General features: G+C 52.0%; 7 protein-coding genes and 1 non-coding gene across 8 annotated transcripts; 4 read left to right on the top strand and 4 right to left on the bottom strand.

Moving 5' to 3' along the window:
- Window positions 1-1526: 1526 nt before the first annotated feature.
- M431DRAFT_2473 (hypothetical protein) lies at window positions 1527-2722 on the bottom strand (the record flags this gene model as incomplete). The annotated part of the gene is made up of 2 exons (XM_024913756.1): window positions 1527-2028; window positions 2091-2722. The coding sequence occupies 2 exons, from the start codon at window positions 2720-2722 to the stop codon at window positions 1527-1529; spliced, it is 1134 nt and encodes a 377-aa protein (XP_024777014.1).
- Window positions 2723-5204: 2482 nt separating this feature from the next.
- Window positions 5205-7288, top strand: M431DRAFT_547581 (hypothetical protein; the record flags this gene model as incomplete). Its single annotated transcript, XM_024921251.1, has 5 exons — window positions 5205-5435; window positions 5493-5522; window positions 6321-6485; window positions 6545-6618; window positions 6675-7288. The coding sequence occupies 5 exons, from the start codon at window positions 5205-5207 to the stop codon at window positions 6949-6951; spliced, it is 777 nt and encodes a 258-aa protein (XP_024777013.1). The 3' UTR covers window positions 6952-7288.
- A 760-nt stretch (window positions 7289-8048) lies between these two features.
- Window positions 8049-8842, bottom strand: M431DRAFT_79802 (hypothetical protein; the record flags this gene model as incomplete). Its single annotated transcript, XM_024922862.1, has 2 exons — window positions 8049-8331; window positions 8445-8842. Coding segments are annotated over 2 exons (681 nt in total), but the record flags the coding sequence as incomplete, so codon positions are not given.
- A 1094-nt stretch (window positions 8843-9936) lies between these two features.
- M431DRAFT_78826 (hypothetical protein) lies at window positions 9937-10698 on the top strand (the record flags this gene model as incomplete). Its single annotated transcript, XM_024922749.1, has 2 exons — window positions 9937-9984; window positions 10057-10698. The coding sequence occupies 2 exons, from the start codon at window positions 9937-9939 to the stop codon at window positions 10696-10698; spliced, it is 690 nt and encodes a 229-aa protein (XP_024777011.1).
- An 842-nt stretch (window positions 10699-11540) lies between these two features.
- M431DRAFT_t46 lies at window positions 11541-11625 on the bottom strand. Its single transcript has one exon. It is a non-coding gene; the product is annotated as a tRNA-Gly (tRNA).
- Window positions 11626-17801: 6176 nt separating this feature from the next.
- M431DRAFT_504900 (hypothetical protein) lies at window positions 17802-18628 on the bottom strand. Its single transcript, XM_024918539.1, has 2 exons — window positions 18093-18628; window positions 17802-18040 (listed from the first exon to the last, which is right to left on the bottom strand). The coding sequence occupies exon 1, from the start codon at window positions 18451-18453 to the stop codon at window positions 18166-18168; it is 288 nt and encodes a 95-aa protein (XP_024777010.1). The 5' UTR covers window positions 18454-18628; the 3' UTR covers window positions 17802-18040; window positions 18093-18165.
- Window positions 18629-19943: 1315 nt separating this feature from the next.
- Window positions 19944-20405, top strand: M431DRAFT_478953 (hypothetical protein; the record flags this gene model as incomplete). The annotated part of the gene is made up of 1 exon (XM_024915731.1): window positions 19944-20405. The coding sequence occupies one exon, from the start codon at window positions 19944-19946 to the stop codon at window positions 20403-20405; it is 462 nt and encodes a 153-aa protein (XP_024777009.1).
- A 940-nt stretch (window positions 20406-21345) lies between these two features.
- On the top strand, window positions 21346-22303 carry M431DRAFT_528311 (hypothetical protein; the record flags this gene model as incomplete). The annotated part of the gene is made up of 5 exons (XM_024920734.1): window positions 21346-21712; window positions 21826-21865; window positions 21934-21940; window positions 21969-22034; window positions 22292-22303. The coding sequence occupies 5 exons, from the start codon at window positions 21346-21348 to the stop codon at window positions 22301-22303; spliced, it is 492 nt and encodes a 163-aa protein (XP_024777008.1).
- Window positions 22304-23576: the final 1273 nt, after the last annotated feature.

Genomic DNA, 23576 nt, shown 5'->3' with positions numbered 1-23576 from the left:
AGATGCAAGATGCAAGAGCCGGTGCCGGTTCCGCCGCCTCTGTTGTCGTTATCGTTGTTCGAGCAGCGTTGCCCGCGGCGTCAAAGGCGGCTTGTTGCGCCCAATGGCGATGACCAGCAGTCACTGATGAATGGCGATGGCAGCAATGAGGCGAACCCGAGCAGCCCACGACGCTGGAACCGATTCCCAAGCACAGGCGACCTGGTGAGGGGGGAAAACTAGGCCCTTCGACCTGAGCCCATCGTTTGGAGTTGATCAGATGCCGACGGGGAGCCGCTGTGGGGAAGCTCTGGCGGTGCTGCTAGGGCATGAGGTCACAGCGCTGCACTGAGCCGCCATCCGACCCCGCAATGCAGCCCCTCGGGCTACCTGGCCTGCTATTGATGCTGCCATCAAGTATCAATGCTCTAGGGAGGGCTCCGGCTGTTATATTGATACTGTCTGTACTGTTCTGGTTGGCCTCTGTATCTAGTGAGTGGCATGTCTCTTTTGTCATGGATCACATGCCACCTTTTTCTGTCTTGTCTCACCCTGCCTGCCTACAGTCCCCCCAATAGACGTCTAAACCATTCATCCCAATACCCCAGATACGAAGCCATTTAACCCCCCTCCCAAAGCATCAAATACAGATATCCATATCCAGCTCAATTGGCCTCGACAGCGGCCCGTTTCTGGGTGGCTGCGCCCGGGAACACTGCCATGTGTTTGGCTGCTGCTCAAGGACGTCATCAGGCGGGAGCCAGCTTATCATAACAGGCCTTGGTTGGACTGAAACCTTGCCAAAGCATGGCCATGGCCAGTGACAATACACCGCTGTATCTGCATCTCAATGCAACGGCACTGCGTCATATGTGACTGATATCAAATCTTGCCATTTCTGACCGCTTAGACCGGCATTTGATTTGACCTTGTTTATTTATTAATTTATTTATTTTTTATATCTTTTTTTTTTTCTCTTTCTCGAGCGCCCTCGAGGGGAGCAACGTGGACAAACTAAATGGCAGTCTCACAGCCTACTCTGAGGCGCGTCCAATGCTGAATAAAGGCCGAGATGGCTAAATGTTTATATATATGCTTTTGATAATGTAATGTGCAAACAGCTCATCGAGTGCTCCCTACACTCTTGGCATATCTGCTTTGTTCTAGCTGCATTTTTTGCTTGCTTGCTTCCTTGGCAGGCCTTTACGGCCTCGGGGAAGAAAAGCTTGGCTGCCATGTCCTCCATTTATCCCCTTCATCCTTCAAGGCCCTTCCTATCAATATCATTTCCAATGTGAAACTGATGCGGTACTATTCTATACGGGGCAAAGTAGACTAGTAGTGTGAGGTACGTGTACGACTGCCGCCGCAGCCACCCACGTATCCAAGGTAACGAGCTTTCTTTTACGAATAGCAAGTCGCCGCGGCCCTCCTGGCGACCATTGGTCTTTGTGGTCCCAGCAGGTGCTCGGAGTTCCCTCTCGCAGCATTTCGTAGAGATGGGGGGCTTGAAGTCTCCTCGACTCTGAATGTTCTTCCGTAGATGTTCAAGACGCCGGTACTTCTTGACCAGCCTGTGTGGGTTCCTCCGCATCTCCAGTAACGTTGTCACTGCTCTCACCATTTCCAACAGCTTCCTCTTCTTCCGGTACAGCCACCGGGAGCACCCCACCATGCATAGCAATGAGTCGTTCCTCTTCTTTCCTCTGTCGGATAGCTTCGGTCTCACGACGCAGCTTCTCAAGATTCCAAGTATCGTCGTCTTCATCGTCGCTCTCCGCTTCGGAATCATCATCCCTCCACTTGCCACTCTCAAAGAGAGCACGACCAGTGTTGTCCTTGGCCTTGCGAGCCTGTTCTTCGGCTGCCTTCTTGTCCAAACGTTCCTTCTTCCATTTGGCAAAGGTCTCCGGGGTGACTGGTGTCAGGGTTCCAGTAAGCTTGTGGCGCTCCGATTCCAGGAAATCTTCAAGAGTCAAAGTCTTGAGCGGTGATTTGTCAAGCAATGCCTTCTCCGCTGCTCTCTGCTCCTTTGTCTTGAGAACAAATCTAGAAACACCCAGGTTAGTAAACACCAGAGATTGTGAGATTGTCGAATCCAATTGACGTACCCAGGTGGGAGAGCGTGCTTATACATGCACTTGTCACCACCGTTTGGACATATCCAGAACCAACCATACTTGCCATCCTCGATGGCCTGGATGAAGAATTTGCACACTTTGTCCGTTGTGGTCTTTTGGTTGCCCTTCTTCGACAGGACAACTTTCATCAACTGCTCTTCAGTCCAGTCTGCAGAAGTCTCCTCCTTCTTCTTCTCTTCCTCTTCTTGTCTAACATCTGTGTATAGGTTCTTCTTTTCTGTCTTTCGTTCGATGCTCAAGTCGTGAGCAAACTTGCACTTCTTTCCTTTTTCGCAGTCGCCCTTTTTGTAGAAGATGCAGACGACTGTTTTGGGATCCACGCCGAATGGCACCTTTTGAATCTGGGCTGGCTTATTCAGAAGAGCCGCCGTCTCTCGCGCGGCGTCTTCTGCCGCCTTCTTCTCCTTCTCACGCTGGGCCTTTTCAGCGGCCTTCTTCCTCTCTTCGGCACTACCACTGCCCTTCAGGTTGGCCGTCATCTGCTGGATTTGTCTCTGGGCCTGCGCTCCCTTCTTGTTCTTCATTCCAAATGTTCTATCCTCCACCAACTTGGCGGCAGATGGCTTCTTGCCACCGGCTGGCTTCTCCTTCTTCGGCGGCATGATGGGCAATCGATGGGCGATGGGCGATGGGCGATGGACGCTTCTAGTGGGGGTGGAAAAGACAATGAGAAGGCGGTATAATGTAAAAAGTAGATGCGCCGGAAAAAACAATCCGCCAAGAGTATTTGATTATCCCGGAAGCCCCTCTCTTCCTATCCCCAGAAATATCCTGTCAAAGGAGGGTCAAAGAAGTAAGAAATGGAGTTTAGGTTTTTTTTTAAGCTGTGGCGGCGATTCTTCGCTGGACACAGTTGGGTCTAAGTTTGGTGGGTTGTTAAAGTCAGGGCGGATGAAGTCACTGTGGTCACGTGGATAGTCTCCATATTTTCCACCGCTTGAGGCGTCTGAGTACAAAGTACACTGACCTCTCTCATCGGACGGGCTAAGCCGCATTTAGATCGAAGACTAGCCAATGCAACACGTCGTCAGCCCGAGCTATACAGATACAGGTGTCCTTCTAGCAGTGTTGCGCCGAGGGCTGTCAAATCCAGAGCTTTTCATCACGACCATACCAGCGTCCTAGGTGAGCATGGAATCGCTAATCTGGCATGCTGCGCATTATCTCTGAATCACAACTGACCAATTGGCGCTTCTTCAGCCTGTAGATTGCGGTATTCCGGTTAGCTCAAGCCTAGATCAAGCTCCTGCTCCAGCGCCTTCAACATGATTTCCGACGACGATCTCTACAAGCTTGCCATCTTTCTGGGCTCCATTTCCATGTTGCTCATTGTGGTCTACCACTTCCTGGAGGTAAATTCAGAAGACAAGGCAGCCGCTGCGGTAAAGAAGGCATCATGAGGGTAGCAAACGACATGGAGAAGAAACAAGTGCAATAATACGCCATTGGCGCATCGAGGCATCATGCCGCATACAATCGCACGAACGAACAAATGAATTGCACGAAAAAGTCAAAATGTATCTGAAAGGACAATTTTAGCGGGACGACAGAGCGAGAATTGGGAAGTGTCTTCGAGTTGGTAGCGGGACATTGAGAACAAGAAATGCCAGCTTTTGATACCATTTTAAAAGGCAGAGAGCAGGAGAGGCTATGAGGGCAATCGGCATAGAATTACCACGTCCAAAAACATCTCAATCGATTTTTGAACTTCCTCAACGGTCCCAAACGTTGACTGGCGCATGCATCGAGCATACACCTCTCTCTTCTAGATGCCCTTCAATCCAGACACTAAGCGATGACACACCTTTGCGGTCTGGTTATTCTTCCCACCGGAAGTCAGCCTATAATCACCCAGGAAGTAGTTTCAAACAGTATCAGCCATGCATCATCGTATAGACAAGCATGTGCCCATGTGTTATGTAGAGTGTTAGTAGTGTACTATTTATCGTCCCATCCCACGAGCACCAGTGCATGGAAGGATCCGATGAATCTCACCCCCCATACATCAGTTATGAGCTCAGCTATAACAGCAGTTTTTACTGTCTAAGCGCCAATGATAATGCTCCTGCAGACGTGACTACCAAACAGATCCCGGCTCCCACCCGCTTCTCATCTCGGGAGGTTGAAGCAGGGAGGCTCGAGATATGTAGTCAGGCCCCCATACAAGGCCCGCCTCATTACTATCATATTCCCCAAGAGATCGGTGGCAAAAGCTTGTCTGCCCACGGGATCTATGCACATATCGCCTCCAGCAATACCCACCGCCAGCAGCACGCGCAGATGGCCATCGCGGGCTTATGCCAGACCTGGAATTGCTGATTGCATTAGTGGCCTGGGCTGGCCTGTCTCACCAAATCCGACTGCATGTTATTACTACGATAAGTCGAGCTGGCTGACTGATGCGACGACTGTCTGCCGTTGGAACGGGAAAATATGAGCTGAGGCCTGCCGCAAGGTACGAGCGCTTCCGCAGTGCGCTGTGGTTGGCGCCAAGTACCTCCACGTGCAGCCTATTAGAAGGATTCAGAAGGGAGGCCCCCTGTTTTCAAGGCGCTAGCAGCCACCGGCAGCGCTGAGCCTCTCTCTCTCTGACTGTCCCAGGCACGCGTTCCTGCGCCCGTGCTTATTTACCCATCGCTCGCACTCCCCTCTTCTCTCAACCTCGCCTTTTCTTCTCGCATCTCCATTCCAAGCCCCAATTCTTGTGTCTTCGCATCCCGCAAGCACACCCAACCCTCTCTTCATCTTCGACTTCTATACCCTGCTGGACTGCAGCCGGTTTTTTTTCTCTCTCCTGTCACTTCTTCCAACTAGTTTGACTGGGAAAAACGCGCCCTTGCCGAAGCTTCCTTGCCTCGTACGCTGTGATCGATCTGAGCCACCGTCGACAAACCCCAGCTCGCGCATTCCTTCGGTTAAGCCTGATTGGAGCCGCTTCTCGCGATTCTACATCCTTGATCATCTATTCCTGATTGACTGCTACCTTTGTCAATCTTGACCAGCCGCTGTCGACACCGCTACTCGACAGTTTTTCTTCCGCCTACATTTTCTCACCAAGTTCCATCAACCTCCAAACTCTTCATCATGTCTACCAAGCTTGATAAGCCTCTTGACGAGATCGTCAGCGCCAAGCGCCGCGACTCTGTTCGCCGCCGCTCCCTGCGACGATCAACCACCGGTCGCCCTGCTCCTACCGCCCCTGCCGGTGGTATCCAGAAGACCGCGGCCAAGAACTCTCGTGGCTCTGCCGCAAAGGCCACACCCATCAAGGCTGCTATTCCTAGCAGCGACAGCAAAGTCATCGTCAGCAACTTGGTATGTTGGCCAACTCTCTCTCAACCAAGCAGTGTGACAGTCGCTAATATCGCCCAGCCCAAGGACGTGACGGAGAAGCAGATCAAGGTATGTTTCCGTTGAGACCTTATTCGTCTCCGGACTTTGTTCGACGTTTTCTTCCTCGCCGTGCTTGATTCATCGAGACGGCCATCCCTCTAAGAGGCTTTGATACTGCCTTTGTGGCACAAGCCTTTGTACTGCTCAAGTCTCCTTCCTTTGACGGCGCTCGTTTCACAACGGCACGCGCACCATTGGCAAGTCGAGGCCATCCTCGTTTCGCACAAAGGCTTCGAAATACCTGGTCAGTATTTATGAAAGCATGCGATAATCTCCTTGAGGATTGTGGCAATTCTCCCACAGGCGCTTAAGCGTGGTGGTCATGAGACACCGCCTTTGAGCAAAACAGAAATTTTGCTGGCACTAGTCAGTCAGTCGGTCGAGCGAGCAATGCAGTGGGCACGTATATCCAGGAACCTCGTATTTCATGTCAAGGGCCTATCTATTTTGAGCGCAGTTGCACTTGAGGGGCTGTTTCAAACAAATGTCGGTGGTTGGGCGTCATGGCGGATTTTCTTTCATTCACTTGTGCATCCACCAAGGCTATAGTCCGTCGGATCACACCTGCGGAATCTTTTGACGCCCTTGGTTCTTTCTGTTATTTGCTTTCCTCTGGGGGAAATAACTGCTCTACACTCTTTTGTGCTGCATCCTGGTTTGCTGCTCACTGCTACGCTCGCTGGTCTTCTCACATTTTCTATTCCATCGAAATGGTTCTGGGACTGGATCGGCAAAATACTCGAAGTCGGAGACAGCATGTTTATACAACCCTTCGCTTCCGCTTAACTGACACTACTTGCTCCCTAGGAATACTTTGTTCAATCTGTCGGCCCCATCAAGAAGGTTGAACTGTCCTACGGCCCCAACTCCCAAAGCCGAGGTATCGCCAATGTCACCTTCAGCAAGCCTGAGGGTGCTTCCAAGGCACTCTCGACTCTCAACGGATTGTTGGTCGACGGCCGTCCCATCAAGGTAAATCATTACTACCAAACAGGAACTGGGGTGGTGTAAGCTTACCATTGAATACCCAGATTGAAATCATTGTCGGAGCTGCCCAGGCCGACAAGGTTATTCCCCCGATTAGGACTCTAGCTGAGCGCACAACGTTTGTCTCTCCGACTCAATTTCCACAACAACGAGCATCAGCTGACTTTTACATAGCCAACCCAAGGGCCAGCCCAAATCTGCCGCTGGCAAGAAGCAGAACACCACTGCCACCAAGGCTGGTGGTGCCAAGGGAGCCGCCGCGAATGCCAACAAGAAGCGCCGCGGCCGTAATGCCCGCCCTGCCAAGAAGACTGCCGAAGAGCTCGACTCGGAGATGGCAGATTACTTCGTTGGTGCCGGCAACGCTGATGCTGGTGCCGCTCCGGCTGCGGCTGCCGCTGCTCCCACCAACGGCGATGCTCCCATGGAGGATGAGATTATGGTACGTTAGAATTCTTTCCAGCAGTGAGGACGCGGCTAATCATGGTACAGTAATGACTATACTTTACATTTTTCATATGACGGGTGATAAGGCAGGCGTTCCATGGGGACTGTGGTTTAGATATCAATAAACGAGAAAAAAAATTGAAACTGGCACAGCATGCGCTAGGGTATAATGCGCCATTCGAAGTCGCTCACAGAGATGTTGTTGCTACTATAACAGAATGTCTAGGGGTGGGTTAGGAAGCTTTGGAGTATGACACCAATTATCTGCTTTTTTTTATTAATTTTTTTTACCGCTATTTTCCTATCACTGGACTTAAGCATGCAGTCGGGTGCTGGCAAGTAGTTTACATACGAATAATATGCGATACCCGGCAATGTAGAGTGTCTTCCAAGTGATTTAAGCTTGAATGAAAGGAACGGTGTAGTTGAGTATGAGTGTCTTCTTGTTAGCAACCTGCTGAGTCTGTGGGCGTTAGTAATGAGAGAGGGGAATAGTTGTCAGCAACTCAAGTTACCGTAGTTATCAAGGTGCAGTTAAAGCGAGTATAATGAAGGTATGAGGAGGAAACACCTTTTAGGAGGGTATACAGAGTATCGAGTTCTTGGATTATCTACTGCTATCGCTATTTTCTTTCAGCATGGCTCCTCTTTTGTACACATGACATTGTCTGCTAATATTGATTCTCGTTGTCTAATATCAGTCACATTGGGGACACTGGTTGTTGGGTAGCTGACTAAAGGTGCTGCACAACCACTCTCTTAAACATATACGCTGAGCTTGAGCCTCAAGCTTGAGCCTCCGCAGGTCTTGCAAGAGTTGAAATCTCAACAAATGGCAAATAATGGGAGCAGTACACTGGATCATACAAGCATGGAATGATACGGGCTCTACCCAAAGGCGAACTCCAAGCCTTAAAGTCCTTGCCCGAGACACCAAAAAAGAAGACTGGAAAGGAAAGCCCTCCGAAACAAAAGAGGTATTTTAGATTTAATTGAATTTTTTTAATTTTAAAGATCCGTACTCCCAAGTACTTGCCGTCGGTCCCGAAAAAATGAGGCACGCCAAGATCCGTTTCCAGTGTATCTCATTAAATGGCCCATTTACGCCTTTGGTGCGGCCTCGCCCTCGGCCTTCTTTTCCTCGTCACCCTCAAGCCCGGGCATGTCCTCGTCTTCATCCTCAGAGTCGGACTCGGGGACTCCAGAGCTGCTGAGGTCGGGCATGCCCTCCAGGCCCATGCCGCTCATGTCGGGCATGCCGCCAGCGCCGCCTCCCAGCTTGGAGAAGTCGATTCCGCCAAAGTCGCCGCCTAAAGAGCAAGAATAGTTAGCCTTTGAACGATTGCAGAGTCGAGAATAAAGGGGGTGGTCGAGCAGAGTGGTGCTGAGTGTCTCAAAGTCACGTACCCATTCCGGGCATGCCGCCTATTTCATCATGTTAGACTCGATTATCAATGTAGATACAACTGGGCATCTTTGGTGTCGGCATGGAATTACTCACCCATATCTCCAAACTTGGCCATGTCCTCATCAGCAGCCTCGTTCTGCTCATCCTCATCAACCCACTTGTCGAAGTCGGTCTTGAGGAAGTGGAGCTTCTGGGCAACCTTGAGCAACCGCGGCCAGTACTCCTCCTTGAGCTCCTTCTTCTGCAGCTTCATCTCAATGTTCTTGGCAGTGTGGTTAACACGGCTCTCAGCGGGGTCGATCTCGGCGTAGAGCTCAAGCTCGACATGGTACTTCTTCTTAAGGGTAGATGAGGTGCCGGTGAAGGTCACGCCGGTAGGCTTCAGGTCCAGCTGCAGGTCTTCTTTGGGGACGTCGGGGACGGAGATGGTCAGGTAGATGAAGTTCTTAGTAGCGTCAGCCACAGAGGAGCGCTGGGCCCAGAGAACTAGAGATTAGAAACAACAACGTCAGCTTGGATTGCACCGTAAAGAGCAGCCGCCAGAGCGATTCGAATAACCGGAGCAGCATAGAAGCGTCGCGGTTACTGGAAGCAATAGGGCGTGATGTGATGGGAGAGAATGGGAGCGTGTCCGGGGGCAGCAGACAGCGCGGCTGGGCAGATTAAGGTTAACTCACCTTCGGGAGTCAACGTCTCAGCCATGGTGTGTGCGTGCGGGGGTTGGTATTAGGAGTTGAGGTTGGTTGAAGACAAGAGAGATTGGCAAAGCCGACGAGAGCTGGTGGATTGGGAATATGGTGGATGCTAAAGAGAGCAAGGAAGTGAATAGGTAAGGCTGGACAGGAGCACAGCAGTTTGAGTGAAACGACTCAAGGCAGTTATGGAAAGCGTCAGAAGGCAAAAGATTTGGCGGCAGGGCTGATGAGGGGCACGATGAGGCGGTACCCCTCCCCAGCGCGGCGGCAGATGCGTACAGCAGGTACCGCGCTAACGCCTGCATTTGCCATAGCGTGTTCGCATCTGCGCCACGCCAGCTCTTTGTATGAGCAGATACAGCGGATTACATGGAGCTTGTCAGCATGGTTGAAATTCAACTCCAGGCCAGTGACGAGATGTAGAGGGTTCAGGGCACTACAGCTCATCATAGAAAGACTCTAACCGCTCAATCCTCTCGTATCCGTCGAATAACCGAATTTAATTCAGTATTCTTCATAGCATCTCCCTTTTGACTTGGTCAATTCGCTTCAATACTTTGCTGTGCTGCGATATTTCCCTTCTCGGCGACAACTCATCAGAGCTTGCGGCGGGGTAATGCTCGGACTGGACTGGCTCAAGCCACACTGTGGCTGGGCCCAGCCTCAACCCAGTGACGAGTGACGAGTCCGTCTTCCCAAGGCTACCGTCTTTGAACCTTTTCCATCGAGATAAGAGATTCCCGTCACGACGCATATCCGGCCAAGGCCTCGGCTCCTCCAGCGCCGTCTTTGTGCTTCTTTCTGCGGATGAGATAGACTGCGACCTTGCGTCTTGTTCAGCATTGGGCCGCGAGCCAGCGTGCGCAGCCATCCTCCCGTCATCGCCATGGAGACGTTTAAATCCCTATTCGTAAAGCCGGATCCCCAGCAGCAGGTACGGCGCTTTGTTGCGTCGCAGATTTTTGCCATCTAGATTCGTCGGCCATGGACTTACAATCTACAATAGATGCGGAAATGCAACGCTCTGCTCCGAGCCAACGTCCGAAAACTCGATCGCGATATCGCTCAGGTCAAGCAGGTCGAGATCAAGACCAAGAACCTCATCGTACAAGCAGACAAGCGCGCTCAGCGAGATCCCACGAGAGCCAAGCAGGCGCAGAAGGAAGTTCGGGACTTTGCGCGCGAGCTAGTCCGGGCCCGGAAGACGTCGGCGCGGCTGGTCACCTCGAAGGCGCAGCTCAACTCGGTGCAAATGCAGGTCAATGAAGCCTTTGCCGTTCGTAAGATTGAGGGGTCTATCCGAGCCAGCGTCGGCATCATGAAGGACGTCAACACTCTCATCCGATTGCCCGAGTTATCCGGCACGATGCGAGAACTCAGCGTCGAGCTGATGAAGGCCGGCATCATCGAGGAGATGATTGATGAGTCGCTGCCCGAAGACATGGATATGCTAGGAGAAGATGAAGAGGCCGAGGGTGAGATTGAAAAGATCCTGGGCGAGGTCCTCAAGGGCAAGCAAGAGCCGTCCCTCCCGGCCACGCCAATCCCCGAGCCGGAGAAGTTGGCGGCGGAGGAAGAGGAGGACGAGGAAGATGCGGAGGCAATGATGGACCAGATGAGGAATCGATTAGATGCCCTGCGCAGTTAGAGCAGGCACAAAAGCCGTTTTACGTCCCGCAACTTGGATCATAGGCAGCGGTGTTTGGCGTCTGGTTTTCTGGGGTTGCTTGACAGATATACAACAAGTACATACATAGGTAATACTGCCCTTGGGGGCCACTTTGCCCCGTTTTCATATACATTCTGTCTGGGCGGGCTCCGACGAACCACCTGGCTGGAAAGACATGTGACTCCTCTGTGTTGCATAATCGAGATGCTTGTGGTCCCGATTTAGTGCCCCTTGTGCCTGACGCCATCTGGGCACGGGAGAGCCATGCAAGCCATCCGATGCTCTGTGGATGTGCGTGTGACTGTCCCCATACGGAAGCCGGTAGTTACATACATACTAGCCTAGCAGCAGAAGCATGGACGGTCGACAGCCGGCGCACGGCCAGTGGAGTTGTACTTGGCTGTCCGTATTGGAGCCGTCACGGCTTCCAATCTGGTACCGAAAAGTGGATGCTGAGGTTGATCAATACGGATCCCGGTGAGGGAGAAGAAAGTGGCCCCTTTCCACTTGAAAGGATAGACTGTGGGAACGAGAGCCACAATACCGTCCCAACGGTGAGCACAGAGACGATTCTTTCACCGTGGACATAGCAGGGAGGAAATAAAATACTCCACATGTTTTTATTGCATCGATTATATCCCGGGTAGGTGAGCTATCACGAACGTGTGTTGATGAACTTTGCCAGAACAATTGCCTCTGTGCCATTTGTAAACTACGTAAATACACCGTTATAAACATCCATGGATATCAATTACTATTCGATCAAAGACAGGAACAAAAAAAAAGTGATATGGTTGCGCTGTGTCGAGAAACCAAAAAAATGCGTCATCCGGAACTCGAATCCGGGCCTCAACTTTTCAATTGTCAAATGGAAGAGTTGAATCCTAACCCCTAGACCAATGACGCCTTTTGTTTCCAATTGGGAAAAGCGACTCCAAACAATGACTAAGAAGGGCTCCCCTTTTCTCTCTCCTCCCCGCATAATTCTTCCCTCGCCTCGATTGCAATGGATACTCAGTAACCTCAGGCAGAACCCGAAGAATCTCCTACGCCTGCGTGTAATAATCCGGATTCTCCCCGGTTTCCCCGGGCGTGCTTCCGCGGCACGACAGCGCGGCGCAAAGAAACCCAAGTTTTCGGGCCAACTGTGGGGACCTCACTTTAAAAGCGCCAGGGGGGACCCGTGTTATTGCAGGCAATTTAGGAATCCATACCCAGGACCCAACAACAGAGCGTGAAGAGAAAAAAAGGTCCTCGGTGAGAAGAAACAGCGCCGAACTTTTCGCACGCGGGACCCAGAAACACGGGACCGTAAATAGAGGGTGTGTATCGAAAACCCCTGGAAGGGCCGGCGGACCGAGCTTGGGGAGAGAGAAATCTTGGGCTGCTGGGCTACCTTGTTTGACATCTCGGTCTTTTTTTTTTTTCTTGGGACCGATTTTGAAAATAGCTTCTTCCAATTTCCACATCGTGATGGGGTCCAGTTCGCCTCTTTGCTCAGTCGTCCCAAGAATGCGGTTTTCACGGCTGGTTAACGCCGTGCTCCAGGCAGCTGGGCCATTTCATTTCTCTCCTGCACGACATGTCGCTTTTTCTTCAGGGGAAGAGAACGAGAAAACATGAGTTATCATATGAGACAGCTTTTGAGGTCGGCGATTGCTAAAGGGCGAACAAGACTAACAATTACCGTAAATGGGGTACTCGTAAAGAAGAGGCAAAGACAGCTACTACCTATCACAAAAGACTAAACCACCGGGACACGATCCGGAAGGCTGGGATTGGCCACAAGGCAGCTTTCCCAGATGCTACATGCAAGGGGCCGCGCGACTCGCGACGTTCCATGGCGTTGGGATCTAACAAAACCCTCCCCTTGAACGAAAAAAGCAAAGCAAAATAAGGGACCCGTGCTCCAAAAAGGCGTTCGTCCATCTCGTCCACATGCCTAAAGCGGATAAAACCACGATCCATGTCGTGAATTTCAAGGTTGTCTTTTGGGAAAAGCAGGGGCCCGCGGCCGGGGAAGCGCTCCCGAGAAATTGAACGGAGCCCAGAACGCTACGCCGATGCGCCGCACGTGGGGATGCGCTGGGCATTGAAGAAAGGACGGGATTTGATTACTTAGCATCTTGCAAGGACCAAGCCACACTTTTGCTTTTGCCCTGGGTTTCATTGTCCATTGTGGCTTGGGGTAAACCCGGACCGGGCTGTCAAATTTCCTGGGGAGAGATGAATAAGCTAGGGGCGTGCCGCTCTCTAGCACCGGCCATGGTAGCATTGCCCAACTTCTTTTCGAAACCGACTAGGACAGCCTTCATTACTCATTCAACTCGGGACTTGAGTCGTAGCGTCGAGGCAGCAATCACACACCCCTCCCCTCCCCTCCCCTCCCTCTCTTCTCTCCCTTCCCCTTCATTTTGACGCCATTTTGCTTCTTCATCTTAGTTTACCCGAGCGAAACCCGAACTTTGCTCCCAATTCCCAAGAAGCCGGAGACGTCTCATTTACCGGCCTCGGGGAACAGAGGAAACACACCAAGACGGCGGTCCGCGCCAACCCTTGACTGGGCTCTCTCTGTCTCTTTCACATGGCTCTTAATTACTAGGGCGAGCGGATGTCAAGGGCCAAATTTCGGTGCCTAGCCGTCGGCTTGCTGGAACTCTTTACCCGCGGGACAGCCGAGATCTCTTGCTCGTGCTTGTCACCAAGGGCATTGATCCTTTTCCTTGGGTTTTTGACAGTCATCGCCTTTTAACCGTTCAATATTGACCGAGGCATGGGTACTCTGGTGACGCAATGAGCCGCGCGTGGGAATGGCGTCGCAAACACAAGAAAGGTAGTTATTCAGCATTGAGAAGCTCGCAAGTTTCTGCGAACCTCACATCAGCCGCGACAAAGAAAAGAAGCCATCATGGCGAGCACCGAGCACCGAGAAAGTCCCAGACGCCACTGACCAGGCATTGAAACTTGGAGCCCAGCCAAAGGATAGATAGTTTTCTCAGTTTCTCGCCGGATTCGGTGTGGTCGTGGCGCCTTTCTTTTTCCCGCCCACGGGCGAGTCTGCTCTGCCATTTAGCCGGGCGTGAAGAAAGCTGTCAAGGCATTCAAAGCCGAACTTCGTTGCCGACTGGACGGGAAATTTGGCTCCACTCTTTAGAATGTTCGAAATTCCGCAGAATGTTTCCATGAAGACGGACCGGCTCTCGCTGCCATGACTCCGGACATGTGCTAAGGTAGCTGACAGCTGGCTATAACCTCTCTGGTGGAGTCGAGGAAACGGACCGTAGTGTCTATGTAACGACGAACTAGTGTCCGTCCTGGCGATTCATACATCTCCTAGGGGTCCTTCTTCACCTTTGTTCCCCGTTCGTCGGTGCTAGACAAGGGCTGGCGCCAAAGCAAAACAGCACACGATGGAGTCGCATGTGTGTGTGTCGCTGATCGTCCCCCCCTCTCCATCTCCGGAAGATGAAAATCCCACCTCAAAGTGGACTGGGTTGGTGCCCGAAATCTGTTGGAAATCGGGCTCCACGAAGGCATGCACGTGAAGCAGCGCAATGTTCACCTGATCGAGTTAATTTAGCAATTGGCAATCCCAGCATACCGAGGACCAAGCGTCTCCGTGGTCAAAGAGCCTGCAAGATAGAATTGTAAACGGCCTACGGGGTACTTTTCGGGAAAATAGGAAACCTTCCATCTCGGTTGTCGCTGAAAAGACAAAAATTCCAATAGTAATCAACGGATATCGACATGGACATGTGGCTTATGTGGTACGGAGAAATTCCTTCCGTGGGTGAGATAGAGAGAGCGAGAGCCAGCAAAGAAAAATTTTCGCCAGTTTCTTCCCGTCCGTTTACGGAGTACCCTTCTGGGTAATGCAGTACTAGACTTGGAAACGGCAGCTGTCATGCCGTTGGCTTGGTTTGGGCTAGACCACCGGGGAATAAAGAGAGTGAGTGAGAGAGAGAGATCAAGACATGGATTGCTCTAGTTTTAGCATTACATACCCTTTAATCCTTCACCGGGGCACGGTATCGAGCATTCCGCTGCATGGGAGCAGCAGCAAGGATGGTCATCAACACCCCTGGACCCAACCATAAGATTGCACTGATCTGAAACGAAAAGGCACCGAAGAATCTTTGGAACACTGGCTAGACGGGGGTTTGCTTGGTCTTGCTTGACAAGAGAGACGCTGGTTCCGGTCCGCGGGAGTGGAGAGCCGGGAATACCGCCCTCCAAGGGTCCTACAGCAAGCACAAAAAAGTAAAGAGATGGCGAACGAGAGCAGAAAAGGAGCCTAGGGATCCGGGCCGGCCCTGGCCAGTGGAGAAACTCTCTGCTCTGCTGGACGATTTTCCGCGTGCTAAGTAATTTAAGCTACTGGGTATTGTAAAAAGTCTGTTCCATCAAAAGAAAAGATCCGTGCTCCCTTTTCCCTTCTGGCTGGAAGAAGGGCCTTTTAGGCGACGGAAGCGGTAGAAGCATCGAGTCGGCGGTTTTGGAGTCGTGCTCGTGCGGTGTGCACTTCTACTCTACCTTACCTTACTCTAGTTTGTTTCCATTGGGGGGGACCCGGTGTGGTGTCGCGTATGTCAGAGGTGCATCTTGCAGGAGCGGTCAGAGCTTGTGCGTGCGTATCGCTGAGATGTATGCAGTGCGTGATGCATGCTGCAAGATGCAGTTGAGTCGGACTCCATCTTGATAGATAACGGACTGGACTGGACGTTGACCGCACTGCACGCAAGTCAGGATCCATGTATCGTACTCTATGCACGCCCTATCCACCCAGCAGATACAGTAGCGAGATGCCGAGCCCACTCTATGCACGGCCAGCATGGCAGACTGGGGGGAGAGAGGGGAAAAGAGAAAAATTTTCCTTTTGTAAAGGGTTTTGTGTAAGTCGTGGGAAAGGAGGAAATTTTTGTTGATATTTTTTCAATTTGACCTTCTCACCTTGGTCCCCTATCGGTGGTTGATGCGCGGGTTCCGTGCCCTAGCCCACCCTCGGCTCTGGAAATGCCCCGGCGGCGATGTTGAGCAAAGAAGCTTGGCAAGGGATCTACACGCCTTACGGGTAATATTGGGAATCACGGAACAAGCGTGTACTCAAATCGGGCAAGTCCAATGAGTAATACTACAAAGATTTGGAAATCAATCTTCTGCTGTACACACGCATCTTTGATTGCCGCGATGGAAGTTTCCGTGTTATTAGCAATCCGGCGGTCGGAGCGAGAGGTTAGGGTGCCTGTGTCATGTCGTGACGCCAAAACAGGTTGTGTGAGCCTTGGCCCAGTGTGACTGCGACTGACGTCAGAGAAGCTTTTTGGAATACTCGAGACTCGACGGAACTGGAGGGTGCCCGACGGCAGCTACGGAATAAGATTGCATGAGTACGTGCATTCGCTGACCAAGTGGATGGTAACCGCAATATCGTGTAATTTAGTAGATGGGCAGCCAGCAGCCAGGTGCCATATTCGGTATTTCGTGCTCCAGACATAGGGTAGCACGTGTACCTCCGTACTGTTCCCAAAGTACGACTCCTCGAGGGTATTCTGATACACTGGAACGCTGACTGGGAGGTGATAGCCTACCTAGATAATGCAGGCATGCTACGTAGCACGGGGGTCCGCCATGCCGGGATGCCAGATTAATGAATCTGACTGTAAAAAAATCTGGGTGCCGAGGCGGCGGCATTCCAGCCCGATAGAGAGATAATGTAAAATGGGGGTCGGCGTGGCATCGGACTGTACAGTAGCACTCATAACCAGTAGGATCACGACAGCCTTGCGAACATGATGCGAGTATGTAAGCTGCCCCCGGACTCCCGAAAATGTAATAATAGAAAGGATGCTTGTCCAGGTAAAAAGAGGCGCCGATGTCAGGCTCTCGGGGGGCGTGTCTCGTCTGACTGCGAAAGCTCGCTCGGTGCTGTCATCGCACAGCCATGGGCATGGCATGGGCATGGCGAGATGGCCCCCATCCAGAAATAGCAGTGGCCGTTTTCGATTTTTCCCGGAACCATGGATGATGACTACGACATATGGCTGGGCTGTCTGCCTGCCTGCCTCACGATGAGGGGGGAAATGGCGGTGCACGAGAAAACAACACCAGAGACTGGCCTGACTCATGAGGGGAAACGGCCAGCTGGCGGCGTCTCCCCTCGCAGCACGGTGAGCTGTCAAAGCTGTCCAGGCGCCAGCGGCCAGAAAAGATTCCCAAATCGTCGTGGACACCTCATCGCATTACCGCCAAACCCACTGCCTTAGCAGGCACACGTCTCCCCCCCAGCACTACCGGGGCAAACGATGGAGGTGCCGCCCAGGTAGCACCACAGTATTATCGAGTGCCTTATCATGTACGTGTGTACTCGTATGGGTTGCTTGCGATCAGAGGACCACGATCAGGCTGCGACACAGGTCTTGACCGCCTGGACAGTTTGCCCAATGGCATGGCGCAGACGCAGCTGGTGGGCGGGCAGCCACAGCAAAGGGCGGCATGACTGGCGACAAACTGTCGAGCTGGCGACGTTAGCGACCTGCCGGTTGGAGGAGGCGGCAGGACTCGACTCCGTATCGCCGTCATGGTACATGGAACGAACTGCCTCTGGTGCTTGCGTTTACGAGAGTTGAGACGAGGAGGAGACGTTCTAGCAAAGCAGTTGGGCTACTTACGACTCAGACTTCGAGGGGAGTGTCGGCCCGCTACGAGTCCACGTATATCGTATCGTAACCAGCAACCGTCCACCCCCAAAGTGGCGCTGAGTGCGCTGGTCTGGCTGCTCCCCCCAACTTTGCAAGCCCAAGAACCCTTGCGTGGCACTTCAGTCCAGTCAGCACTCAAGCTGGTTTGCCCAACCAGTGCCTGGTGCTCGAGCACGGGATGTGCTGCCTCCGTTAGTTTATCGCGGCCACTGTCCATTACTCCATTCTGCCGGCCTGGGCTGAGCTGGGGGATGATGCCATCCAGTATTACTCCGTAATGTTTATTGTGTGCTCACGGTTATTCTCCGTCGCGGCCCGTTTTCTAATTCATCTCACCTACCTTGCCTGGACGGTAATCATCTCATCCTCCTTCTGTAACGAGGAGCCTGTCTGTCCGTTTTGGGTATGTGCCTTCTTGAGTTTTGCTTCTTACTTTTCGGTCTCCTCCTGTCATGGTTGCTTTTCGGCTGGTTGCTTGGGTAAGCGCTACTTGTTATTAAAACATATCAAATCTTTTTTGTCTTGCTTCTTTCTTGCTAGACGACACGGGTTACGAGATGCCGTTTGTTGTCTGAGTCCACAAGCAGGAGGTAGATTAGTGTTACCATACTAATACCACTGAGGTAACCAACAACAACATCAAATCTCAAATGTATCAAGAGTAACGCACAGTAGTGGCCGGCGGAAGAGCCATCCGCCGACGACGGCTCAAAATGAGATTTACCCTTTTTTGCGATCTATCAGATTGCTAGCATCCCTTCTCAAGGGGACGAGGGAGGACAGGAAAAAGCAAGCTCGCGACGAGAGACACCCAGCGATTGCTCGATTCCGATTCCCCCAGACCGAGACAAGTGGCAGATCCAGCAAAACGGAATGCCGGGGAAGGCCATCCGTCGGCAAAACTGGCGCTGGTCTTTGTTGTCTCAGACGCCTCCAGGGCTCCCTGCTGGCTGACCGACCGGAAAGCTGGGGCGGTGTGCCCCGGTGCCCAACGGCGGGTTATGGCGACTAGGGAGGACACGAAGGCACTTTGCATGGGTGAAGGGAGTCTCTGGTAGGGTAATTGGAAAGCTGGGGCATGAGAGACATGGGGGGAAATTGGCGATACCAAGCAGCACGTACCAAGTAGTAGTAGCAAGTAGGGCATGAGATGCGCCGCCGTTGACACTGACAGGCCAAGATGCAACCTGTAACCATGTTGATGTTGGCTGGGCCGGTACGTACCCCGAGCGAGAGCGAGAGCCAGAGCCCAGCCAGCCCATTTGAGCCTACCAGCTAGAGCACGCCCCTTCCGAGCGAGCCCCGGCAGCACGGGTTTCTTTTTGCGAGGGGCTGCTTTTTGCGACTCGGACGGCGCTCGGTCCTCCTGCTTGCTACCAAGGAACGAGCGCGGTGTTTCCCCGGACCGCCCAGCCAAGCGTGTGTCTCTGTCTGTCATCTTGGGTGAACGGTTGAATTGCTGTTGCCGCCGCGCCGGGTTTGGGCTGAGCTAGGTTCCGTGACACTGACACTGACACTGACTGAGGGTGAGAAGCAGGATGAGGGATGGGAATGAGAATGAGGATGGGCAATGGGATGCAAGATGATACGGGATCCCTCCGCGCTGATACCTGGATGACACAAGCGTGCGGTGCTGATACACAAACATCACGATACGGCCAGCGCAGCACAGCACTGCGCACGCAACAGCTACAGCTCGCCGCTTCTCGCAACGCAAGGGTCCAATCAGACCGCTGGGCTGTGGCGGTCAAAAACCGAGTTGCGGAACACCGCCATTTGCGTGTCACCTCTGCTCTGTGCTGTGTGTGCGACGGTGTTCCCTCTCCGTTAGTAGGGCTGGCAGTTTTGCTGTGCTGTGCTGGTGCTGGTGCTTGTGGCCCACGGATGTCCTTGTCCATGTCTTCCAGCCCAGCGGCGTGGCGTGGGGGGTGCGAAATCTCCCAAGGTGATGTTGCAACAGCACAACGGCAGGGGAGGGGGGTGGGCGGAACCGGCTTGCTGCAACCTCTCAACTTTGCTTTTGATAACCCCCAGCCCGGCAAAGCAATGACAATGGCTCCCTTGCACCATTCCCCCCTTCTGCCCCAGCGCCGAGCGGCTCTCCCAGATGATTCACACATGTGCCGCCCACGATGAGTCGATATAAGTGCCTCTGCTCCCTCCAGGCTCCAGAGCTCGGTCTGCATTGTCCGCCATCACAAACATCCTTTGTTTGCCAATATAAACACCATCACCACTCTCCATCCTCTACTCTACTCTACTCTACTGCTCAGCAGTCAGCAAACAAACAACAACAACAACAACATCCATCCATCCTTCGGCATCACTGACGGAAAATCCTCGTTGCATCCACACCACCCCACGGTAACGCCCGAAGCACACACACACACACACAATAGCAATCAACAGAAGCCGAGCAAACTCCACCAACCGGTCTTATCAATACATAAACCATCTCAACCCCAGATTTCTGGAACAATACTCCATAACACCCATCTCTCTCACATACACACAAACACATTCACAATGTTCGGTTCATACAGCTCATACAGCTCCGTGAGCACCATGTCTACCGCCATCGATATCAGCCCCTCCAACCTTCGAACTCGCGATGCCTCGTGCGCCTTTCCCTCCTGGCCCAGGCGAGAGTCTCTCTCCGAGTTCGACCGCGAGGAGCGAGCCACTTCTTTCCTCTCCGACGACGACCTTCTCCTGTCGGACCCCTTCGACAGTGACAGCCACAGCATTGCCAGCTCCAGCGCCTCGTCCTCTCCCATCATGATGATGCAGTCTCCTCCCCGCCTGACTGACGCCGAGGTCCTGGAGATGCAGCGAGAGAAGCTTGCTCTGCAGCGCGAGTGCATGCGCCAGATCATGCTTGAGAAGGAGCGCCGCAAGCAGGCCTCAAAGAAGAAGAGCCGCTCTGCATCCAGCGCCAAGAAGAGCCCCAAGTCCAAGCTTGTCTCCATGACTCCCATTTCCGAGTAAAACATCTACAACTTACTCTGCGGGTCATGCGCTGGCGCAAACAAAGGCTCTTTCTTTCTCACTACTACTTCCGGCTTTCTACGAACAGCCTCTAATAGATTCAACACACCTTTGAATGGTGTACATGACATTACGACTTTCTTCTTTCTATTCTACTACGACTCAGACCCGGCTGTGGTCTAAGCACAGCCACCCACACCAAGTGCGCTATCAATATGAATTGATTTGCGGCGCTTTCATGGGGAAAATCGGGATGCCGACGGGAGAGCCACGGTCCGACCTAATCTGACTCATCCTCCCGCCCACCACCGAGGCATTCCCTCCTCTTCTACACTTTCTACTACCGCGGCCAGATCGGCTAAACTGGGTCAGCCCAACACGGCTTCTTCCATTTCTCTTTCACAAGCCTTTGCAACTTTGGACCTTCACTTGATACCCGGATCATTTTCATATCCAACCCCCTCTTGGTTTAGGGGATCGTCGCAACGACAGCCTTATTTCCTTTCTCATTTTACTACTATTTAATTCTTACGACGGCATTATCGGAGTTCATTTGTTTTTTATCGGGCTTTTGGGTTTTAGCGATCAATCATAGCGGGCATTAGCCAATGGGAATTTCTGGATACCCACTTCCACAAGGATGAGCGACGGGACATTGGGACACATTACTTTAGATACATACTCTGGCGTTGGGAAGCCCTCCGCTACAGACGGACTCGGCACATTGGGAAACATTTTAGCATAGCAACTGTTTAGATAGCTTCTTTCTTACAAGATACCCCCTTATTACCAATACTAGTTTCTACTTTCCACACACAATACCTTTCTCCGCCTTTGCCATTCATGATTCATTGTATTGCCATGTGTCTATCCGCCATTAAGTGAGCGCCACGGCGTAAACTTGGAGCCAGAACGCCATTTTCCGATTGACCGCATTTAGATGCCCTTCGGGGACGTTCGGCAATGGGCGAGCTTTGCTGCCACCGGCTCTCGTAGCCCAGCCGCCCCCGACTTTCAGCTCTGGCACACTAACACTAACTATGACTACAGTACTACTAGCATCTTTCAGCGCCGCTCTTTCGCGCGCAAACGCATAAACGGTGCGCTGTACACGGACAGAAAGTCGGTGACCGTCTGCCACCACACGCGCAGGCCGCCACAGAGGCTTGCGGGCGGATCAATCAACTTGGGGGTGGTTTGGCTCGCTCACCGACCCAATGCAGTGCGACTCGGTGGCGCCGGGGGCTTTTTCGCATTTACGTGCCCTATTCGCTGCGTGCTTGTGTTGTTATTGTCACATGGGAGGGGTGTGTGTGATTCGATAGGGCCCCATTGGTGATTGATCTGAGGGCTTGGGTTTGAAGGCACGAGTTCGCGAATAGAAAAGTATAATAATTAAGACAGTAAAAAACAACAACAGGATTTGTTAGACTTGAGGGGGTGCGTGACATGGGGGGAGGGTTTGTGCGCGTGTGAATCATGACTTGAGAATTACTTTTTTTTTTTTTTTTTTTTTCTTTTTACTCAGGTGCGGAGTAAGTAAAGTGTACTCGTAATTGATAGCTGGATTTTGTCGCAGAGAGGGAACATGGAAAATGTAACGAGCGGTGGTGGTTGGATCGCTACGAGGTATGCTTTTTGGGCGGGCTGAGAAAACGGTAGGCTAGTGGTTGTATGGTTTTCGCTATAAGCTTGTGCTGTAATCTACGTGCAATGCAGGGCGTCGTGTCTCGAACCTCAGTTGTGATATCTCATTTATTTGCTTTTTTGCTTTTTGCTCATTGGGATTTTATGATGTGGCAGAAAAAACAACAAAAAATAGATTAACTGCCCAACATTAATACTTTGCTTTTCTTTTAATCTTAATGGTCTACTATTTCATGTAGGGCGGCCAGTAAATGAAATAAAGGGCTGCCTGATGTGTGATAACAACCACCGAACGTGCAGATGGGTTGCATGTCTAATGTACGATGTACATGAAGCACGATTTCGCGATCGATCGGAGGGGGGGGGCAGCACTCGGACATGAATGGACAGCGCGGCAAATTGCGTGCGGCTGCACTCTTTGCTGTGATTTGACGTGGCCATATACGAGTACATATTCGCTGTATGCATCTTCTCTCCCTCTGTTTCTATCTTTTATCTTTTTTTCCCTTGCATGCAGCGAGCAGCTGGGTTCACCTACATATGTGCGTTACAGCTGATAATGTCGGTGTACAGACAGACGCAAACCTAAAGCTTGGGAACGGGAACTTGCGCGACCGTGAGCTTTTTCGCCCCGGGGGGCTTATCTTTTCTCGTGTTCTCTCTCTTGTCTCTCATTGCTGCGCTCTTTATTTCTCCGTTGAGACAGTGATAAGCTGGGCTGGGTTGATCACACAGTAAGCCCTCGCTCATTCGGCGCACGCTTACTCATTCGTTTATTTGTGTGTGTGTGTTGCAACCACTTTATTACGCCGATACAAAACACGGGCTTCGGGATGTGCCACACCGGTGATTTGAGGTGCTGGTGAGCTTGCATAATCCTCCTGCTGGGTGTGGGTGTGTCTGGGCTGCATATGCAGGGTTGGCGAGAATCCTGTGTTTCCGGCTTGCTTTTTTTCCTTTGCTTTTTCGTGGTTTAGGATTGGGAGAGGGGTGTCGTTACTTTTTGCAAAAATACACTTTTCTTTTTTCCCTTCCGGATGTTTCTCTCCCTCTCCCCGACAAATGAGTTTCTTTTTGCTTTTTACCTATTTACCAGCCATGTCTTGGCCGCCTTCCAAGCAAGGTTACGGTACGGGCCTTCGCTGTGGGCCAGATAATCCGTACGGGAGAAGGGCCGGCTGACCCCGAGATTGGCGTTTCTTTTCTTCTTGTTTCCGTCTCCGTCTCGTCTCGCCTTTTGATAGCAACGTTGTACTTCTCCATCGGGGAGGGAATCTTTGTTAGTCTGCCCTCCTCTTCTCTCTTACTCTCTTTTTGCTGAGCCACCGTTCGCCCTCGGGAAAATCCTCTGTCCACACAGTCACAACACGTGAAAAAAAAAAAAAAAGGTCCATCCAATCCGTCAGCAATTCTTCCTGAGCGTTTTTCGCCCCCTCCTCCTCTTCTTTTCGCCCGCCCTATCACAGCCCGAATCCTCTTGGCTTAGAAGGGAGTGTCAAAGAGGGAACTTGCTGGGGGTTTGCG

The sequence above is a fragment of the Trichoderma harzianum genome, assembly GCF_003025095.1.
Source record: "Trichoderma harzianum CBS 226.95 unplaced genomic scaffold M431scaffold_3, whole genome shotgun sequence".
Lineage (NCBI taxonomy): Eukaryota > Fungi > Ascomycota > Sordariomycetes > Hypocreales > Hypocreaceae > Trichoderma > Trichoderma harzianum.
The sequence above is the reverse complement of the archived record's forward strand: the minus strand, read 5'-3'. Positions and strand labels throughout refer to the sequence as shown.